Source organism: Canis aureus, chromosome 35 (assembly GCF_053574225.1).
Source record: "Canis aureus isolate CA01 chromosome 35, VMU_Caureus_v.1.0, whole genome shotgun sequence".
In the NCBI taxonomy this organism is placed as follows: Eukaryota; Metazoa; Chordata; class Mammalia; order Carnivora; family Canidae; genus Canis; species Canis aureus.
The window spans coordinates 29,669,669-29,687,986 of NC_135645.1; the positions used below are offsets into that span (position 1 = coordinate 29,669,669).

At 45.4% G+C, this 18,318-nt stretch overlaps 1 protein-coding gene across 3 annotated transcripts in view; it reads right to left on the bottom strand.

Moving 5' to 3' along the window:
* Positions 1 to 15,507, bottom strand: part of NSUN3 (NOP2/Sun RNA methyltransferase 3) — a 54,259-nt gene extending 38,752 nt beyond the window's left edge. For 2 of the 3 annotated variants that reach the window (XM_077884295.1, XM_077884296.1), the window contains exons 1-3: positions 15,356 to 15,507; positions 14,388 to 14,497; positions 4,794 to 5,137 (exon numbers count right to left, since the gene is read on the bottom strand). In XM_077884295.1, coding sequence (XP_077740421.1) covers positions 4,794 to 5,137; positions 14,388 to 14,497; positions 15,356 to 15,367 — 466 coding nt within the window. In that variant the 5' untranslated portion in view covers positions 15,368 to 15,507. Of the gene's footprint in view, positions 1 to 4,793; positions 5,138 to 5,459; positions 5,618 to 14,387; positions 14,498 to 15,355 lie in introns of those variants that run through there. The other variant, XM_077884297.1, reaches the window with a different exon arrangement.
* Between the last annotated feature and the right edge of the window lie 2,811 nt (positions 15,508 to 18,318).

The window sequence follows — 18,318 nt, forward strand, 5'->3', positions numbered from 1 at the left end:
CACTAATGTGGCTGACTTGATTTGAAACATGGCATTATAATAAAGAATATTTAAATTGCTAACATTGAAAATCAGGTCAGTTTTTCATTAAATTACAGCTTTGGTCAAGATTCACAATTCAGCATTTTAAAATAAGTCTCTTAGTTAAAATATAGCTTTATGTTATATTGTTTGGCCTAGATGTAGATTTTATTTAAAATTGTCTTAGAGGGATCCCTGGGTGGCGCAGCGGTTTGGCGCCTGCCTTTGGCCCAGGGCGCGATCCTGGAGATCCGGGATCGAGTCCCGCGTCGGGCTCCTGGTGCATGGAGCCTGCTTCTCCCTCTGCCTGTGTCTCTGCCTCTCTCTCTCTCTCTCTCTGTGACTATCATAAATAAATAAAAATTTTAAAAATTAAAAAAAAAAAAGTCTATTTAAAAAAAAATAAAAAAAAAATTGTCTTAGATTGGTTAAACATTTCCAAATATATATCACAACCCAAGTTTCATATAAGTGTGTGTGTATACACACACACACACACACACACACACAAAGACTTACTGCATTGAAACAGAATTTACCTCATGCTTAAATAGTCAAAAAATAAACCAAATTTTGGTATTTCTTCATCTAAGCAGGAAAGGAGATGAATTTAACAAATACCAGAAAAAGTCATTGAGGCTTTCCATCTGTATGTGGCAGCCTTTGGTCCATGGAAAGAAACTGAGCTGGTAGTTTCATTTGTTAATTTGCTGTGGTACAATTAACTTGAAAAAAAAACCCCAACAATTCTGCCTATTTGCAATTCTGTTAGTTGTTCCTTGGAGTTATAAGCCATAATTATGATTATCTGAGAAATTATAATGTCCCTCTCAAGGTAAAAGTTAGAATAATATTACCCATATATTATTAGAAGTGCTAACGAAGGCTAATGGTAAGGTTCTTTGAGATATCTGGAAGCAATGTTACAACTTCACAACAAACTTAACGACAAATTTGTCCAAAAAACCACAGTTGACAATAGATTAAAATACAACCATTTGAGAATACAACCATTTCAGATTCTGGTTTATTAAGCACCTGTTTTGGACTGGGCATGGTGCTAGTAGCTACAAACACAAAAAAAACAGTGAGAACATCCTCTGTTGTCAGGAAGCTTTCCAATGGGAGGATGCTGGACACATCAGCAGTTGAATAACATCAGGAGACCTCCAAACAGAGTCAAGTGCACATTTCTGAAATGTTCAGATCTGCCACGGAGATGATGGTCAATTAGGAGGTCAATTACCTCGGACAATTTAGGTTAACTTCTCTTTGTCTCAGTTGCATCTCTAAATGGGAGATAATAATGCCCAACTAATGAGGCTGAGGGTTAAATAAGATCATGTACAACAGTGATAGTCACACTGTGTTCCTTTGGGCCCCAGGACTTCAGAAACATGTATATAAAGAAATACAACGTAAGACACCAGAAGTAGAGACTACTAAAAAATGTTTGAAAACATATTTATACCATGTGATTACTACGGTCTTGGCACACACTCAAGTATTCCAAAATGTACTTATTACTAACCAAACTAAAAAGTGCACCTAATGCAGGGAGTTCTGGAAGGCTTTCTAGGAAAGTTGACTCCTTAGTGAAAACCTGAAGAATGAAAAAAAAGTTAGCAGGGGAGGACGAGGGGGGGAAAGTGATACCTATAGTGTGTGCATGAGGCCTGAGGCCTGAGAAGGCAGGAAGCAGGATAAAAGCAAGTAAAGGAAGGAGACTTTCTAGTCTTTTCTACCACCAAAGGCTAACTAGATGTCAAAAAGGTATTACTGGCTGCAAAGAAAATTTCATGGAGGTTCTGAGGACAGAGCCCTCAGCAAGGAAGCTGATCAAGCCACTCTACCAAGCTGGGTCATTCTTAGGAGGTTAATGCTTTCCTATTTAGAATCAGAATTGCTCGTTATTCTTCTATCAAGACCAGGACATAATAAAGGTTGTGCTGACAAAAACAAAAACAAAACAAATGGACAATCCATTCCTAACAGGTGGGAGCAGCTGGACCAAAAGAAAAATAGGCTAATTTCTTTAATCGTCCTAAAATATGAGCTTTTTAATCATTCAAAGCTGTGAGCCTCTTGGCCCAGAATAAAGGCCAGTACTGAGCTAAGGAAATTTGTTGTATAAATGCACATTTAGCTGCAGCCATCATTTTAGGTTTTGCTTTTAAAAGCTTATTTTAGCATTGCTTCTGCATTCCAAATTCAAGCACTGTAGCTAACCTAATTTGGGCTTTGAGCATCAGCATGAAGACATCTGTACTTCTTACTAAACCATTATCATTAGTCCCACTTAGATGAAAAGCTTCTTTACTTGGAACACTGCCTGTGGTTCATTGCCCTTGATGTCAGAACAGGAAGATGGCTTCTCCACTTCAAACGCCTAGGATATATCAGTTTGCATTTGTATTCCTAATCAAATCACCTTCCCTATCACAAGCATGTAAAATACCTATAGCCTACTAATGAAGATAATTTAGGATTAAAATGCTCTCTCTTCAACACGGTACCCAAATTTGACATTTCTTTTCCATTTTTTTTAACAATACTAAAAACTCAATATTCAAAACTGATATAACAAAATAAGAATGAAAGCGAAAATACTCCTTATAACACGATTCCATAAACCTTCATCTCAAATTATAAAGATAATAAAAAAACCTTACAAAATTAGCCCTTTGTGGTTTTTCACATCAAAAAACACAGCAAGCTTCAATAACAAAGTTTTAATCGCAACTCTAAAACACACAGTATATTTTCTCCTAAATGCACAGTTAACTGATATATTTGTACCAATGCCTAGGACAACTGGATTCACCGTTCCCATAAAAGGTTTTGAAATCTACTTCAACAGGGAGTGCTCTCAAAGGAAGATACAAGTTAGCAGTCTTCAAACTGGGATATGCATGCCCTAGGGACACATCACTTTCTAAGGGATAATAAGGGAGACTGAATAGTTTTAAAAGAATCAACTTTTGGATCATCACCTTCCTGAAGAACACCTCTGATCAGAGCATCTCCCTTCGCAGTGACCCCTCACCCACCTTACACCTAAGGAGGCCTGCTTCTCACTCATCCTGAATCTCATCACAGCAAATCGTGCCAGGTGCAGACATTCACAGAGCACCAAACAAAGGCAGTGAAACACATGGGAACCTTGGCTGAGAAAGGGAACAGAGTTAAACGACCAGGCCTGGTAGCCTTTTGTAATTGAGATGGGTTGTAACCCTTTGCCTTCAACAAAATCAGAAGTGGGTCTAGAGTGCTCACCTAGCAGATCATTAAAATAATGCTTGATGAAAAAATATCGATGTGATCTGGGGTCATGACTCAAGATTTAAACAGCTCAGTGAAACTACTATAACACAGTTCTCACCATTTCCATCATCTTATCTATAATAAACAACAGCATCTGCATTTATAAAAATAAAACCATCAAACAAACAAAAATCAGACAGAACTGATGCTGAATCTTATCTCACCAAGCTATAAGTAATATTTATCCAGGGAAATCTGAAATAATTTTTTAAATCTCATTATCTAATTAAGAAAATAATGTATGATGAATGTTGACTCATTACTTTTAACAAAAATTTATATAAATGTACATTAACATACATTTCATCATTTTTATACCAGTAATGGTAGTGATAAGTTACTTGCAAAGAACTTTTTAAAGTCTTTGAGGAGGATCCCTGGTTGGCTCAGCAGTTTAGGAAGGGCCTGCCTTCGGCCCAAGGCGGAGTCCTGGAGTTCTGGGATCGAGTCCCACATCGGGCTTCCTGGATGGAGCCTGCTTCTCCCTCTGCCTGTGTCTCTGCCTCTCTCTCTCTCTCATGAATGAATAAATAAAATCTTAAAAAAAATAAAGTCTTTGAGATCTGCATTGTCTGGGGGCATGAGTGGCTCAGTCAGTTAAACATCTGCCTTCAGCTCAGGTCATGATCCCAGGGACTGGGACGGAGCCTCACGCTGGGCTCTGCTCAGAAGGGAGCCTGCTTCTCCCTCTGGCTGCTGCTCCCCCTGCTTCTGCTCTGTCATATAAATAAATAAAATCTTTTTTAAAAAATTGTGTTGTCTAATACCATACCCATTTGCTGCAAGTGGCTATGAGCACTTAAATAGCTAGTCCAAACGGATAGGCGCTGTACACTACATGCCTATTTTGAAGACTTTGTTAAGAAAATAAAAATGCAAAATATGTCTTTAATAGTTTTTATACAGATTACATGTTGAAATAATATTTTGAACATACTGGGTGGCAATATATTACCAAAATTAATCTCAACTGTTTCGACTTTTTTTAATTACTTAAAAATTTTACATTTAATATGCACTTCACATTATATTTCTATTGGACAGAACTGCCTTATAACATTATGGTCCAATGATACAAAAAATAACTTTAAATGTGTATGTTTTTGCCGCCTAGAAGTATGACGAGATATCAATACAAGACTCTCAACCATAAAAAGTCAACCATAAAATAAAAAATCTTTGTTATTAGCTTCTCAGGATTCCTATTATCAGACAGATTCATGTTTACAAAATGAGGTAATTTTGCTCAAAATTACCTGCTAGTATTTAGCTGAAAAAAAAAAAAATTACACTGATTCCTCAGCTAAAGCTTCCATTCTAACATACTGGCCTGGTATTCAGCTTTTCAAAGTCTGTGAACTCAATCTTAGACTTCTCGTATACTTACAAGTATTTTGTAACACACAGATATCTAAAAGTCGTCAATTTGCGAAAGAAAAGCACACTACCTGGATCAGCACACTGTAGCAGAGCCACCGATTTGCCTCCAGGAGCAGCACACAGATCCAGGACCTTCTCCCCATCCCTTAATTCCAGAGCCAACACCGGGAGAAGAGAGGCAGCGTTCAGGAGGTAGTATTTCTTTAGATTTCCGATTTGGTGTCTTTCTGAAGGCATTCTGTCTGGAGTCCTGCTGAGGTAGCACTGCATTGATTTAGGGTGGTAGGGCAAAGACCCCTGAGAGAGGGTGTGATAGCCCTTTAAATGTAAATTTTTTTCGAGTTCAAAGGAATAGTTGAATCGGTTAAGAAGGACAGCATATTGCCAGCATGCTGGAGATATGAGTACATCCCTAGAAAAAGAAAAGGGAAAGAATATTAATATCATATATACCAACACAATTTCATAGTACTAATCGAGTGAACGGGGTCATTGTTCCAGAGGCAGGATCAGCGTCACTGACTTTGCCGTCTTGCCATAGGCTCCGGCCGAGAGGCCCAACCCAGAACAGCTCTGATCCCGCCTTTACTTAAAACTTCGGTATATTACGCATCACGAGCTTTCTTTCTTTTGTATCAGTTGTGTCCATCACAGTGTTATTTGTTCTGATTATTAAGTTTAGGGGCCCCTTGAGTCCTGCACCAGAGAGGAACGCCGCACCTGCCCAGCCTCACCCCTCCGTGCCGAGCATCTTGCCCAGAGCGCCCGACTGGCTTCGCGGCGCGGCAGGTGTCCGAGCGTCGCACAGGGAAGCGGTTCGTACGTAGAGAGAACGTTACCCCCCGAGACGGTTAATACTGGAGGGAAACGTCCTGTCGTCAGGGGATAGGAGTGGGTGTCGGAGGCCCCCTGGCCGAGTGAGAGCTCGGGCAGCTCACATCCGCCGCAGCGCAGGTGGGCAGGCCCCGGCCCGGGGACAGAAGCCAGGGGTGCTTAGGGATCACCGCCGGGACACCACCCACCAGGCGCCCGCCCGCCCGCCCGCCTCGCCGCAGTCTCCAAGCCGCGCTCCGGGCGGTCACAGCTCCCGCCAAGCGACAGGGGGCACAGCGGGAAACGCGTGGCTTCGCGGCGGGGCCTCGGGGCGTCCTCACCGGTCGCGCAGGTCCCCAGGTCCCCGCCAGCTGCCGCGGTGCCCGAGCCTCGTGGGGCCGCCCGCGGAGCCGCTTCCCCCGTGGCCCCAGCGCTCCCGGAGGACGGCCGCCCCGGCCGGGGCCCTGAGCCGCAGTGGGCAGCAGGGCCGGGCCACCCCATTTCCAGCAAGCTCTCCGGGCCGCGCGGCCACCCCTCGGGGCCACCTGGGGAGCCACCGTGAACCGGCCGCGGAGGACACCTGCCGCCGCCGTCATCTCCGTCCCTCCTGGGCTTACTTTCCGAACTGGACCAAGACCTGTCTGGGGTTTTGACTCCTTTAACAGGGAAATCGCGGCGCGGGGGCGGGCCCCAGCGCCCTGGGGGGTGGAGGGGCGGCGCCCCACTGCACTGACTGGGGCCCGCAGGTGCCTCCGACCTGGCGGGGCCCAGGGTCGCCAGCCCAGCCCGGGAGCGGCTGCTGTGGCCCTGCCCTCGCTCCCCGCGACGCACGTACGGCAGAGGCAGCGACCTTCAGAAATTCCTCGCATCCTTTACGTAAAATAAGAACTTGCTGAAACCACATTTCCTGACTCCTCCTAACCCGCACGCCCGCTGCGGGGCTCGACCCCGGGGCCCCCGGCTCACGCGGAGCCCAGGCAGACGAGCAACCGCCGCCCCGGCGCCCAGGAGCGAGGCTGCCAGCCGCGACCAGCCCCAGGAACAGCGCCCGCCCCCCCTGCCCCCCCGGAACCAGACCTCGGAGCGGGGGCCGCCGGGGGAGCCCTGGGAGCCCTGCGACCGAGACGGAGCCGCGCCCACCTCACCCTGAGCCAGCAGTAGAAACCACTAGAAGGCCGACGATGCTGACTGCCGACCTTCCGGGTACCACGGAGAGGCCTGCGGCTTCCCGCCCCGAGAAGGCAGGACTGCGTGGACGCGGGCCTCCGCTCGCCCCCTCCCCTGGCACCCGGGCGCACCTGCACACACGCGCGTGCACTGCTAGGAGGAGGATGCCCCGGGCTGGCGGGCCCACGCCTGCTCCAGTCCTGACTCCCACGCACGGCACGGGGACGCGCCGAGGACCCCGACCCGCACCAGGGAGCCCCAGGCTCCGCACGCAGGCCTGGCGGGACCTGATCCCCAGTGACACGAGTTCAGCTCCACCAGCCGCCGGCGGAGCTGGGACCCCCAAGGCCAGGACCTGCACATGCTGGCCGTCCCTGCACGGATGCCACGGGGGAGAAAACCAGGGACCCTCCGGCTCGCTGTAGGCTGACATCAAAATCTTCACAAGAGATTTAAGAACAGACTTCCCAGCATACTATAAAAATTGACATTTTAAAATATGAATCATACGACTTTTTCAAATGTATCCAGTGGAACCTAAATACCAGAGTGATTCTGAAACCCTTCATTGTCCGTTTAAAAATTCATGGACTGACTCTTCTGGAACAGGTGAAAGTTTTAAACTTTTTCTACTTACATTCTACTTCCCCATGTAACTCCATCTTAACACATTTTGTACTTGAAATCTTTTATTATCCTGTCATACTTCTCTGCCATAAACACATATGCGCATATACACTAAACTTGTCTTCACCGTGGCCTAAATCTCTAAGGCTTAAAACGGCAAATTCTGGATTCAATTATCAGTAAAATCTCTATCATAAAATTGATCAAAATACTATCATAGATTTGATAATTACTAAACATAAAAAGGAAAAGTGAGGGGATCCCTGGGTGGCTCAGCGGCTTAGCGCCTGCCTTCGGCTTAGGGCGTGATCCAGGAGTCCCCAGATCGAGTCGCACATCGGGCTCCCTGCATGGAGCTTGCTTCTCCCTCTGCCTGCGTCTCTGCCTCTCTCATGAATAAGTTTTTTTTAAAAAAAGGAAAAGTGATAAGAAATCAGTGTCCACGAAATGAGACGTCCTCCCCCCCCCCCGGTTCCGCATATATTCAGAGATGAGTATCACCCAGGCCATACTGAGTCAGGGTTCAAATTCAATTATATTCCTATTTTGTATTTTTACAAGAGCTGAGAAAAACCTTCATTTAAATAAGTGGGTGAGAATTCAATGTATTTTGTTACAGCAACGTCTCCCTTTTTGAGTTGTATTTCTTTCCAAGTATATTCCCAGATCACTTAACAATGCATCTTCAAAATTACTTTAAGTGATCTGTTAACAACTTGATTGGGGCTCCTTTACTTTTGTTAAAAGCAGAATTTGGAAACCACCTGTCCTGTCAAAGAATGTGCTAGTCATCGGTCATTTACTTTCTAAACCCTTACAATGACATTCCAGTCTACAGCATGTGGACATGTTGTCAACCTGGAGAAATGTAACGTGGAAGCATCAGGATGGTGAAAGTGCGTCCTTTTTCTGCAAGGTGACAGAAAGACAACAGAAAGGCAGGTTGGGAAAGAGAACACTCCCTTCGGCACATAATGAACAGAGTGATTCTGTGAAAGAGCCAACGTGGAAACTGAAAATCTAGAAGGGGACTGCTATAACTTGCCTGCCCACACGTATCCCTTGAAAAATTGTATAATGTATTATTTGGACAAAGTTATTTGATGTTATTAACCTTCATTCAACTTTTCTGTGATTTTACTCTACTCCTGTATTCATTCTCTGTTCTACCTTCCTATATAATAGTGAGGATTAAATATCATTTTATCTAGGTATTACTAAGCACAATTGGTATAACTGTCGATTACAAAACCAATTAAACTTTTACGGTTAAAAAAAATAAAAATCCCTTTTGTTTTACTGCTGTTGGTATCCACCAGAGGGTGCTCATTCTATCACTTTAAAAGTAGGACTCAAATGATTTAATCAAGTCATGGAGGTACATCTAAGCACGATTATGAGACTTTTCTTTTTATTCTTCAGAGATTTTTTTTTTAAGATTTTATTTATTTATTTGAGAGAGAGCGAGAGCCCGATGCAGGGCTCGATCCCAGGACCCCAGGATCATGACGGAGCCACCCAGGCGCCCCCATTCTTCAGAGACTGTAATGATGAACTTGCCTGCCTCCTGCTCTTTCTCCAGCATTGTTTCTTTAGTGCCTGTCGTAGAAAGGCAATCCATGTCCGTATCTGTTACCCACAGTGCCCCAGACAGGAAGTCCCGAGTGAAGGTTTAGATTCCTGGCAGAGACCAGCACAAGGCTGAGAACACTGCAAACAAGGAGCCTCTGGATCGGGAGACATGTGCATGCACTCCCAGGCTGACACTCTACAATGCTCACAGGAGACACTTTGGCCATTCAAATTGGTACTTTCTAACTTCTGACTTTTAAAGGGGCTGAGAGTTACCACTTCGTAGGTATTTGCACAAATTAAGGTTGAATATTTGTGTAACGTTAACATAAGAGATAAAACAGAAATAGAGATGCTGGTTCATTTCTGTTTCCCCAACCACCCCATTCCACCCCATTCAGATTCTGCTACTGCAGTCTGGCTATATAATAGTTTTTCTCCACTGTGTGTGAACTCTGCATTAGTGAGAAGAGTGTGTTAAAAAAAAAAAATTACAGACAAGCCAGATTTAACTGAGGCTCTTGTTTCACTTTCTACAAAGTGCACACAAAATTTCCAAAGTTCATATAAAGATTTCCAATGAGGGCAGCATATATATATAATCCATCTTTGTGCCCTACCCCTCCACCCCATGCTTAGCACAGCGCCTGGTTTATAAACACTAAACTATAAATAAGTATATGACTTGCTCAAGTCTTAAGGTACTGGTTCTTCAAGACCCTCCCTCGTCAGAAAAGACATCTTGAAAGAATTATAATAGCTGTTATCAAGAAAACGCAATGGGAACACAAAGGCAGAAGCAATTTTGTCAAGAGTCTATGGGACAGCTTGATGGAGGCTTGGATAACAACAGTAACAGTAATAAAAATAACACCCAGGGCTTACCACATGCCAAACAGTACCCTAAGCACTTTGTATATGTAGAAAACCATTTTATCTTCCCCAATAACTATATGAAGTAGATCCTATTTTACACGTAAGGATGGTGAGGCACAGAGATGCTAAGTACCTTACGTTAGGTCACCTGCTACGAGGTGCAAAGGTCAGATTTAAACCCAAGCCTTAACCACTATACAGAGGGAAAAAGGAGAGGGTCATTCCAGCAGAGGGGATGAAGGATGAAGGAGCCTGTCAAGTAACAACAATGTGCTCAGTCCACACATAACACTGCAGACAGAGGGGCTCAGGAGGCTTCTGTCCCAGGAGGGGCACGACGGGGTATGCCAGCACTGGGACACTGTGGAACAGGGCAGCTGAGACAACCCCCAAGGCTCCCCCAAGCGGGAGCTGTGCTTCACTGGGCGAGTGAGCCAACCTCCCTATACCTGAGCGCTCACATCTGCACAATGTGAACACCAGTAGCTGCCTCGGAAGGCTGTGCAAAGGATTCCGTGAACATCTGTAAGGCGGTTACAACACTGCCTGGGACAGGGTCATGGAAGCAGTTGCTAACTGAGCCGACAAATACTGGAGATAGGAACCATGGAGAGGGGCTATGGCCGCATCCCAAGGAAGCAGTGACAGATAAAAGAGAAATCCAAATTAAGAAATTTCTCAGGAAGCAGTAGACGCATTTGGAGGGCATTTAGCCCGATAGAGGCAGAGCAGTGGCATATGGCAGTACGCGGTTTGAGGGTCCGAACCATCAAGGTCAGCCAAGGTGAGAGCTAAGTGGTACAGAGGACAGCAGTGCTCACGGCGAGAGGCTTCCAGGAGTCCCCTCCCGTGGAATCACAGGCAAGGACGACTGTTCCTTCAACAACATGTGACCACATGCACAGGAGTACTGCCAAGTACAGGGCTCCCCGGAGGCCTGGACCCTAGATTTTATTGGCGCCCAGTCCCACAAACATCATCACCGGATGAATGCTTAGCGCCCAACTCCTCTGGAGGTCAGAGCTGGGAAGCAGGCCCAAACAGGGCCCGTAAACCCCCCCCCCCCCCCCCCCCCCCCCCCCCCCGGGAATCACACCGCAGGACCTTCCGGCGCAGCCCAACCACCCAGGTAAACAAAGACGCCTTAGGCAGGACATTCCAAGGGCTTAGAGATAGCCTCCCGGCAGCAGAGGGCAAGTGTCAGGCATATTTCTGATTAAGGTACATTGTTTACCTTGAAGGTGTGGAGGAAAAAGGGGAAACATGGACGGTGACACCCTTAACAGGGGAGATAAAATATGCAACTGGGCCCTGACAACATAGGAGAAGGAAAAAATAACATGCTTTTGAGACTGCCTAGTATCGAATTCAGTGAAGTCACCCAAGATGCTGACTAGTATGGAACAAAGCTTAGGGAGGGCTGCACAGAGTGAGATGGCAGCACGTTGGGGGGAGCTGAAAGTCCCAGCACAGAGGGGCATACCTGCAAGATAACGTAGGCACCGGGCGAGCAGCACCCTAAAGGGCCGCTCACAGGGCGATTTGTAGAACAGGTTATCAGAAAACAGTAAAATTTCAATACATATGAAACCTTTCCCACTATCTAATCTCCCACAGGAAAACTAAAAATAAGTGATTCACTTTCTAGACGGAAGACAAGAATGTACTCATCTTTCTCTGGAAGTGAACAGACTCTGCAAGCAGGACACTATGTCTTCCAAATAAAAGTTGAAAAAAAAAAAAACCCCACAAAAATATTTGCTCTCAATTCCCCATGCCATCTTCCAAGCTCAGACTACTTTCCAAGCTCAGCCTTTTTTGCCCAGGGCAAATCCAGCACATTTATGCAAAACTTAAATTACCATGAAAACCCAACAAAAAGGTAGATGAAGCAGAAGGCACAGCTAATTAAATGGATTTGAGGTTCACTGCTCATTTTGTTTAGGGTCAAACAATACTTTATAAATCTGTCTGAGCACATTAAATAGAAAAATAACTCATTACAGAGAAAGGGCAGCCACAGGACTATACAATCTGAGGACAATATGCTTTTTAAATTTTTTTTTTAATCATCCATGAATGCCTAATTACACCCCAGGTGTGAGAAGAGGGCTTAGCAGTACAAGTTCTTGAACCAGAAAGCCTAGACACACATCCCTGCTCTGACACTTACTAGCTGTCCACTTGGGCAAGTCACCTAAACTCTGTGGAGTTCCATCATGGGAAACAGCACTCAGAGCTTTGTTCGGAAAACCACACAAAGCCAATCCCACCTGGTGTGCAATATGCATATTATGTGGTTGTTGGGACGTTCTATGTGGGTGACTTTACATACGAAAGACATAATGCATCCGTTATGCTTCACTACCATTTTTCTTTCTTCTCTGTGACAGAAGACACCCACCTTAAAATCTAATTTTGAAAGAAAAGCCACAACAATGAACTACTTTTTTTTTTTATAGTATTTGAGTTCCTAAAACCATGTAATTCGCTCTCAAATTATCTCAGAATCACCTGAGACTTTATTATGTTCAATACTGAATCCGTTTTAAAAAGTGCTCAAAGCTGTCCCTTGTAAATAAGAATGTGTTACTGAGCTGATCCAAGATGAGATTAATGACAATAATGTGACTCAATTCCATTGTCTACAGCCACATAACGTTTTTTTGCCTGAGGTACTGGGCTTTTGCCTCCAGCTTTAGAAGCAGTGCACCCTCTTCTTTCAACCTAAATAACCTGGTTCTTTCTGCTAAAGTAACTCCTGTTAAGTTACTAAGGCCTGGCTTCTCCTCCCTCAAGCTCTGTTAAATAAGACAAGGTACTCCTGCCTAGTTCTATCACGAAATTTATGGAATTAACAGTTTATATAGTTTTAACCAGCCTCCTTTTCCCCCACGAATACCAGACTGCAAGCAGACTGGATATAGGGCACAGAATATATGTAGAATGCAATGTAGGCAAGGGAAACGAAAAAATGAACTATGAGAATATCAAGATAAAAAGCTTCTGCACAGCAAAGGAAATAATCAACCAATGAAAATGCAACCTTCGGAATAGGAGGAGATGTTTGCAAATGACATTCAGATAAAGAGACAGTGTCCAAAATCTATAAAGAACTTATATCACACTCAACACCCAAAAAATAAATACTCCAGTTAAGAAATGGGCAGAAGCTATTAATAGACACTTTTCCAAAGAAGACATACATCCAGGTGGCCAACAGATTCATGAAAAGATGATCAAAAAAAAAAAGATGATCATCAGGGTAAATGCAAATCAAAACTATAATGACATATCACCTCACACCTGTCAGAATGACTAAAATGGACAATTCAAGAAACAGAAACTGGTGAGGATGTGGGGAAGGGGGAACCTTCTGACACTGTCGGTGGGAATGCAAACTGCTGCGGCCACTACGGAGATTCCTCAAAAAGTCAAAAATAGAGCTACCCTATGATCCTGCAATTGCACCACTGAGTAGTTACCTAAAGGATACAAACATACTGATTTGAAGGGGCACGTGCACCCATATGTTTACAGCAGGATTACCAACAATAGGTAAATTATATGGAAAGAGCCCAAATATCCTTCGAACGAAGAATGGATAAAGAAGGTGTGGTGTATATACAACGGAATAATATTACTCAGTCAACAAAAAGAATGAAATCTTGCCATTTGCAACAACATGGATGGAGCTACATGTATTTATCCTAAGAGAAATAAGTCAGCCAGAGAAAGACAAGTACTGTGTGATTTCATGCATATGTGGAACTTAAGAAACAAAAGATGAACATGAGGGAAGGGGAAAAAAAAAAAGGAAGCAAACCGTAAGAGACTATTCTCTATAGGCAACAAACTGAGGGATGGGCTAGATGGATGACGAGTATTTCGGACGGCACATTGCGCTGAGCACTGGGTGTTTTATGTAAGTGATGAGTCATTTAATTCTACTCCTGAAACCAACACTGTGCTATATGTTAACTAGAACTTCAATAAAAATTTGAAAAGAAAAAACTCAATGTAAAGAACCCATGGAATAACACTCTGACCAAAGGCAGAATCACTGAACAAATACCACTCATCTTACTTATTTCTATGTAAGAAACATTTGTTTTCCGTAACACATTTAAAGAATCTGTAGTGTGTGTGTGTGTGTGTGTACACACCTGTTCAAAACACAGCATGCCAAAGACACAGGGAAGAAATATGATGCCCAAATAAAGTGACTCTAGCTAAGTGAGAGGAGCATCCACTTTCAAGATTTATTGTATTATCTTCTGAATTCCAGATACTCGTCAAATACCCTCAAAAGTTTTAAGACGTTTCTGTTACACTATAATTAATTTTGTCAAACTGGTGGGCATTCTTCTTTCCAAGATCAAAATAATTGCTCAAGGCTAGGCCATCACAATTTTCTCCTATTACTAAAAGTTTTCTTTCTCCCTTTTTCATTTTCCTATGATTCTATTTCCTCACAGTTCTCTTCTTTAGCATCTGTAGGAAAAGGGCAGCCAGGTTTAGATTCCTCTTTTATCCTCGCAGCACCCCTCCCCAAAGGACTTATTTTGTGTTTGACCATAAAGCATCAAGAGACGAGGTTTACTAACCTTACTGTATTCCAGGCATCTCCAAGTTCTTTGGAATACTGTTTTTCAAAATGATCCAATACAACTTTGCAAATCTGTTTTGCCAGGTTCCTCTCTGATTTTGCTTTCAGCTATGACGACAAGAAAAAGCTGCTGACACAATCTGATATTACAAATTTATTAAACTTCAAATGAGCAGTTATTTTCTGAAGAACGCGTTTTATGATTATTGATACTTCTTGCAAGGGAGCATGAGGGTTTCTTCAAATGATCATTGCAAATAATCTAAGCAAAGGTTAAAGAATTTGTGGCCGTAGGAAAATTAGTGGCCCTCGCAGAAGAAACTGTGTCAAAGGAACAAAATTAACTTAATTAAGCCCCTCCAGGCGTTAACATTAGGGGAAACTGGGTGAAAAGCCTATGGGAAATCTGTATTATCTTTGCAACTCTTGTTAATGTAAAATTATTCTAAAATGAAATGGTGATTTTGGGAAAAAAAAAAAAAAAAAGTCACTTGTTTCCTGTGGAAACTCCTTCCGATTCTATCTCCCGGACTCACCCGACGTTTAGGGAGGTGTTACTAGGTAACGTCCTAAGCTCCCAGGAGAGAGCAGGACCCTCGGCCTTGGCCTGGAGGAGCTGGCATTCCGCTCCGGGCGGAGGGAGCAGGGAGGCAAGTCCGCGGGCGGCTGTGAACCTTGGGAGTGGGAACCCTAACCCCCAATCCCAACCTCTAACCCCAACCGTAACCTCTAACCCCTAACACTAACCCCTGCGAGACCGAACCCTAACCCTAACTCCAACCTCTAACCCCAACCCCTAACCTCTAACCCTAACTCCTAACCTGTAACCCCGACCCGACCCCGAGGACCGAGAGCGCCCACCACCAAGCGTCCCGGCACCCCGCCCACTCCAGGGCTTTGCCCGGGAAGCCAGCCAAGTCCCCGCATCCCCCCCCGCCCCGTCGGCCCGGAGGTGCCAGCCCTCACCCGAGTCAACATTATCCCGCCGGGAGATGCCCACCAAGACGTCCCCGCCGCCCAGCAGCACCTAAGCGGTCCGGGAGGTCAGGCGCACACCCGCCTTCACGTCTACACCCTGCTCTTCCGGTTCAACTTCCCGCGAGATACCCCTTGCCCGCGGTATCGAAATCTCGCCAGAAATGCTGTAGGTCCCGCGAGAGGCACGCCCGCCCCGTTGCTTCCGCCGGCAGTCGCAGAGGCGGGGCTTGGCTCGGGGGCTGGGCCTCGGCGCAGGGCGGGGCTTGGTCCGGGGGCGGGGCCTCGGCGCAGGGCGGGGCTTGGTCCGGGGCGGGGCCTCGGTGTGGGGCGGGGCTCGGTTCGGGGGCGGGGGCTCGGCGCGGGGCGGGGCTTGGTCCGGGGGCGGGGCCTCGGCGCGGGGCTTGGTCCTGGGCCGGGGCCTCGGCGCGGGGCGGAGCTTGGTCCGGGGGCGGGGCCTCGGCGCGGGGCGGGGCTTGGTCCGGGGACGGGGCCTCAGCGCGGGGCGGGGCTTGGTTCGGGGGCGGGGCCTCGGCGCAGGGCGGGGCTTGGTCCGGGGGCGGGGCCTCGACGCGGGGCGGGGCTTGGTCCGGGGCGGGGCCTCGGCGCGGGGCGGGGCTGCCGCGGGCCGGCGCTCGGGCTAGGCCGTCGGGGCTCGGTCCCCAGGACGGTCGGTGTGCTGGTCGCCGTTGGGGCGGGTTTTCCGAGGCCAGTGAGGAGATGACGGCGCGTGCGTCCCGGCCTCCGGGGAGGGGACGCGGCTTGCAGGGCCGCCGAGGTGCGGCGGTTCGCGCTGCTGCTGGCTGCCGCCGGGGTCCTGCCGCCGTCGCGCCCGAGGTCAAGGTGACGCGCACGGGCGGCCCCTGCACCTTCCCGGTCCCGGGGGGGCGGGGGGGGCGGGGCAGCCGCACGCGGCTAGGACAGGAGCGGCCCACGGCTCTGCAGGTGCCCCGCGCTGCTCCCTCGGAGCTGCCGTCGGCGAGTCGCCCGCGCGGTGCTGCCCCGGCCCGGACCTGCCGGCACCTGCCGGGACCTGCCGGCACCTGCGAGGCTCCAAATACCGCTGTAGGCCTGGGCCGCAGGTACAAGGCTTGGAGCCGTGAAAAAAAGAAAAATACCACCACCGATGTGATTTGAAGCTTAATCTACTTACTTAAACAAGTCCTCCAGTAACATAAAGGTGAATTTAGATTTGGTGCGAAAGAAAATATAGTATCAAGGAGTGAAGTGATTAAATGCACGCAGCTTGCTGGTTGTTGAGAGAAAAGTCATGAGCCTCCGCCTTCAGACCTTTTTCTGTGCTCCTTACAGAGTGTTCCATTTGATGAACACGGTAGTATATTTGCAAAATAGTTAAGAGGATGTGTAATGCCTGGAAAGAGGTCATGTGGGTTCTGGTTTACTGTTTTTGACTTTTGTAGCGTGTTTCTATTTTCTGATATTAAATAAGCTAATGCTTACTGAAATGTAAGACAGTGTAAGTGTAATGTAAAATGTGAAAACAAAAGCCTGTGAGAATGAAAACTGAACTAATGCCACTGGAGATCATCGGTATTGACATTTTGATGTATTCCTCGAGTTTTATGCATTTTCAAGGTTGAACAATACATATAATGTATCCTGTTATAAGCACTTTATTATTAAAAATTATTCATATACATCATTTCTAAAAGGCTATTACACCAATTTACCTTATTATTGATGAACATTTGCTCATTGTTTTTCCATGTCTGATAACCTTATAATTCTATTAATTTCCTAGTTTGAATAGTTTTCAAATCATAGTAGTTATTATCTCTTTCATAAATTACCACCTTGTGTCCACCTATCTATGAATATCTTAATGCTATTTTATTTGTATTTACATTCCAGATGCTAACTATATCACGTTTTCAACTACGTTTCCATTTTTCTTAATCCTTTGACATTAAATGTACAAATATTTTTATATTTTATGCAGTCATTCTTTGATTTTGTAATTGATTCCATTGCTTTTCAGCCTGAAAATTTCTCCACACAGAAACAAACAATTAGGGCAGCCCAGGTGGCTCAGCGGTTTAGCGCCGCCTTCAGCCCAGGGCCTGATCCTGGAGACCTGGGATTGAGTCCCACGTCAGGCTCCCTGCATGGAGCCTGCTTCTCCCTCTGCCTGTGTCTCTGTCTCTCTCTTGAATAAATAAATAAAATCTTAAAAAAAAAAAGAAATAATTTGTTTCCTTCTCCCTTTTTTTCTTACAGTTTGATCTTTAATATTTAATGCATTAAACTATCTAGAATCAATACTAATGTATCATGAGAATATTAGCGGGTTTCCCCTACCTCAACCAAATACCTACTGAAGAATAAACAAAGCTCCACACTTTATTTTTAAAATAGAAACTGTTAGTAGACTTGTTTCAAACCACTGCAGGTATAAGAAATTGAGTTGACACAAATACCAGAAGTCATATTTATTATTATTACTATTGTGTTAAAGAATAAAGTAGTGTAGTAAGTACTTAAACTGGGCAGGAAAAGAATTTTTACATTCCTAAGCAACTTTATTGTGAAGCCATTTGACACAAGAAGTGTTTTAGTATAAGAAATACTTTATAGGGATCCCTGGGTGGCGCAGCGGTTTGGCGCCTGCCTTTGGCCCAGGGCGCGATCCTGGAGACCCGGGATCGAATCCCACATCGGGCTCCCGGTGCATGGAGCCTGCTTCTCCCTCTGCCTGTGTCTCTGCCTCTCTCTCTCTCTGACTATCATAAGTAAATAAAAATTAAAAAAAATAAAAAAAAAAAAAAAAAAAAAAAAAAAAAAAAGAAATACTTTATAGATTTGTGTGTTTTATGAATTTTCATATTTACCTAAAACATTTCTCAAAACCCTTCAGATTCACATAGAGGCTTATGTGTCAAGAAAGGTAAAGCCAGGGGATCCCTGGGTGGCGCAGCGGTTTGGTGCCTGTCTTT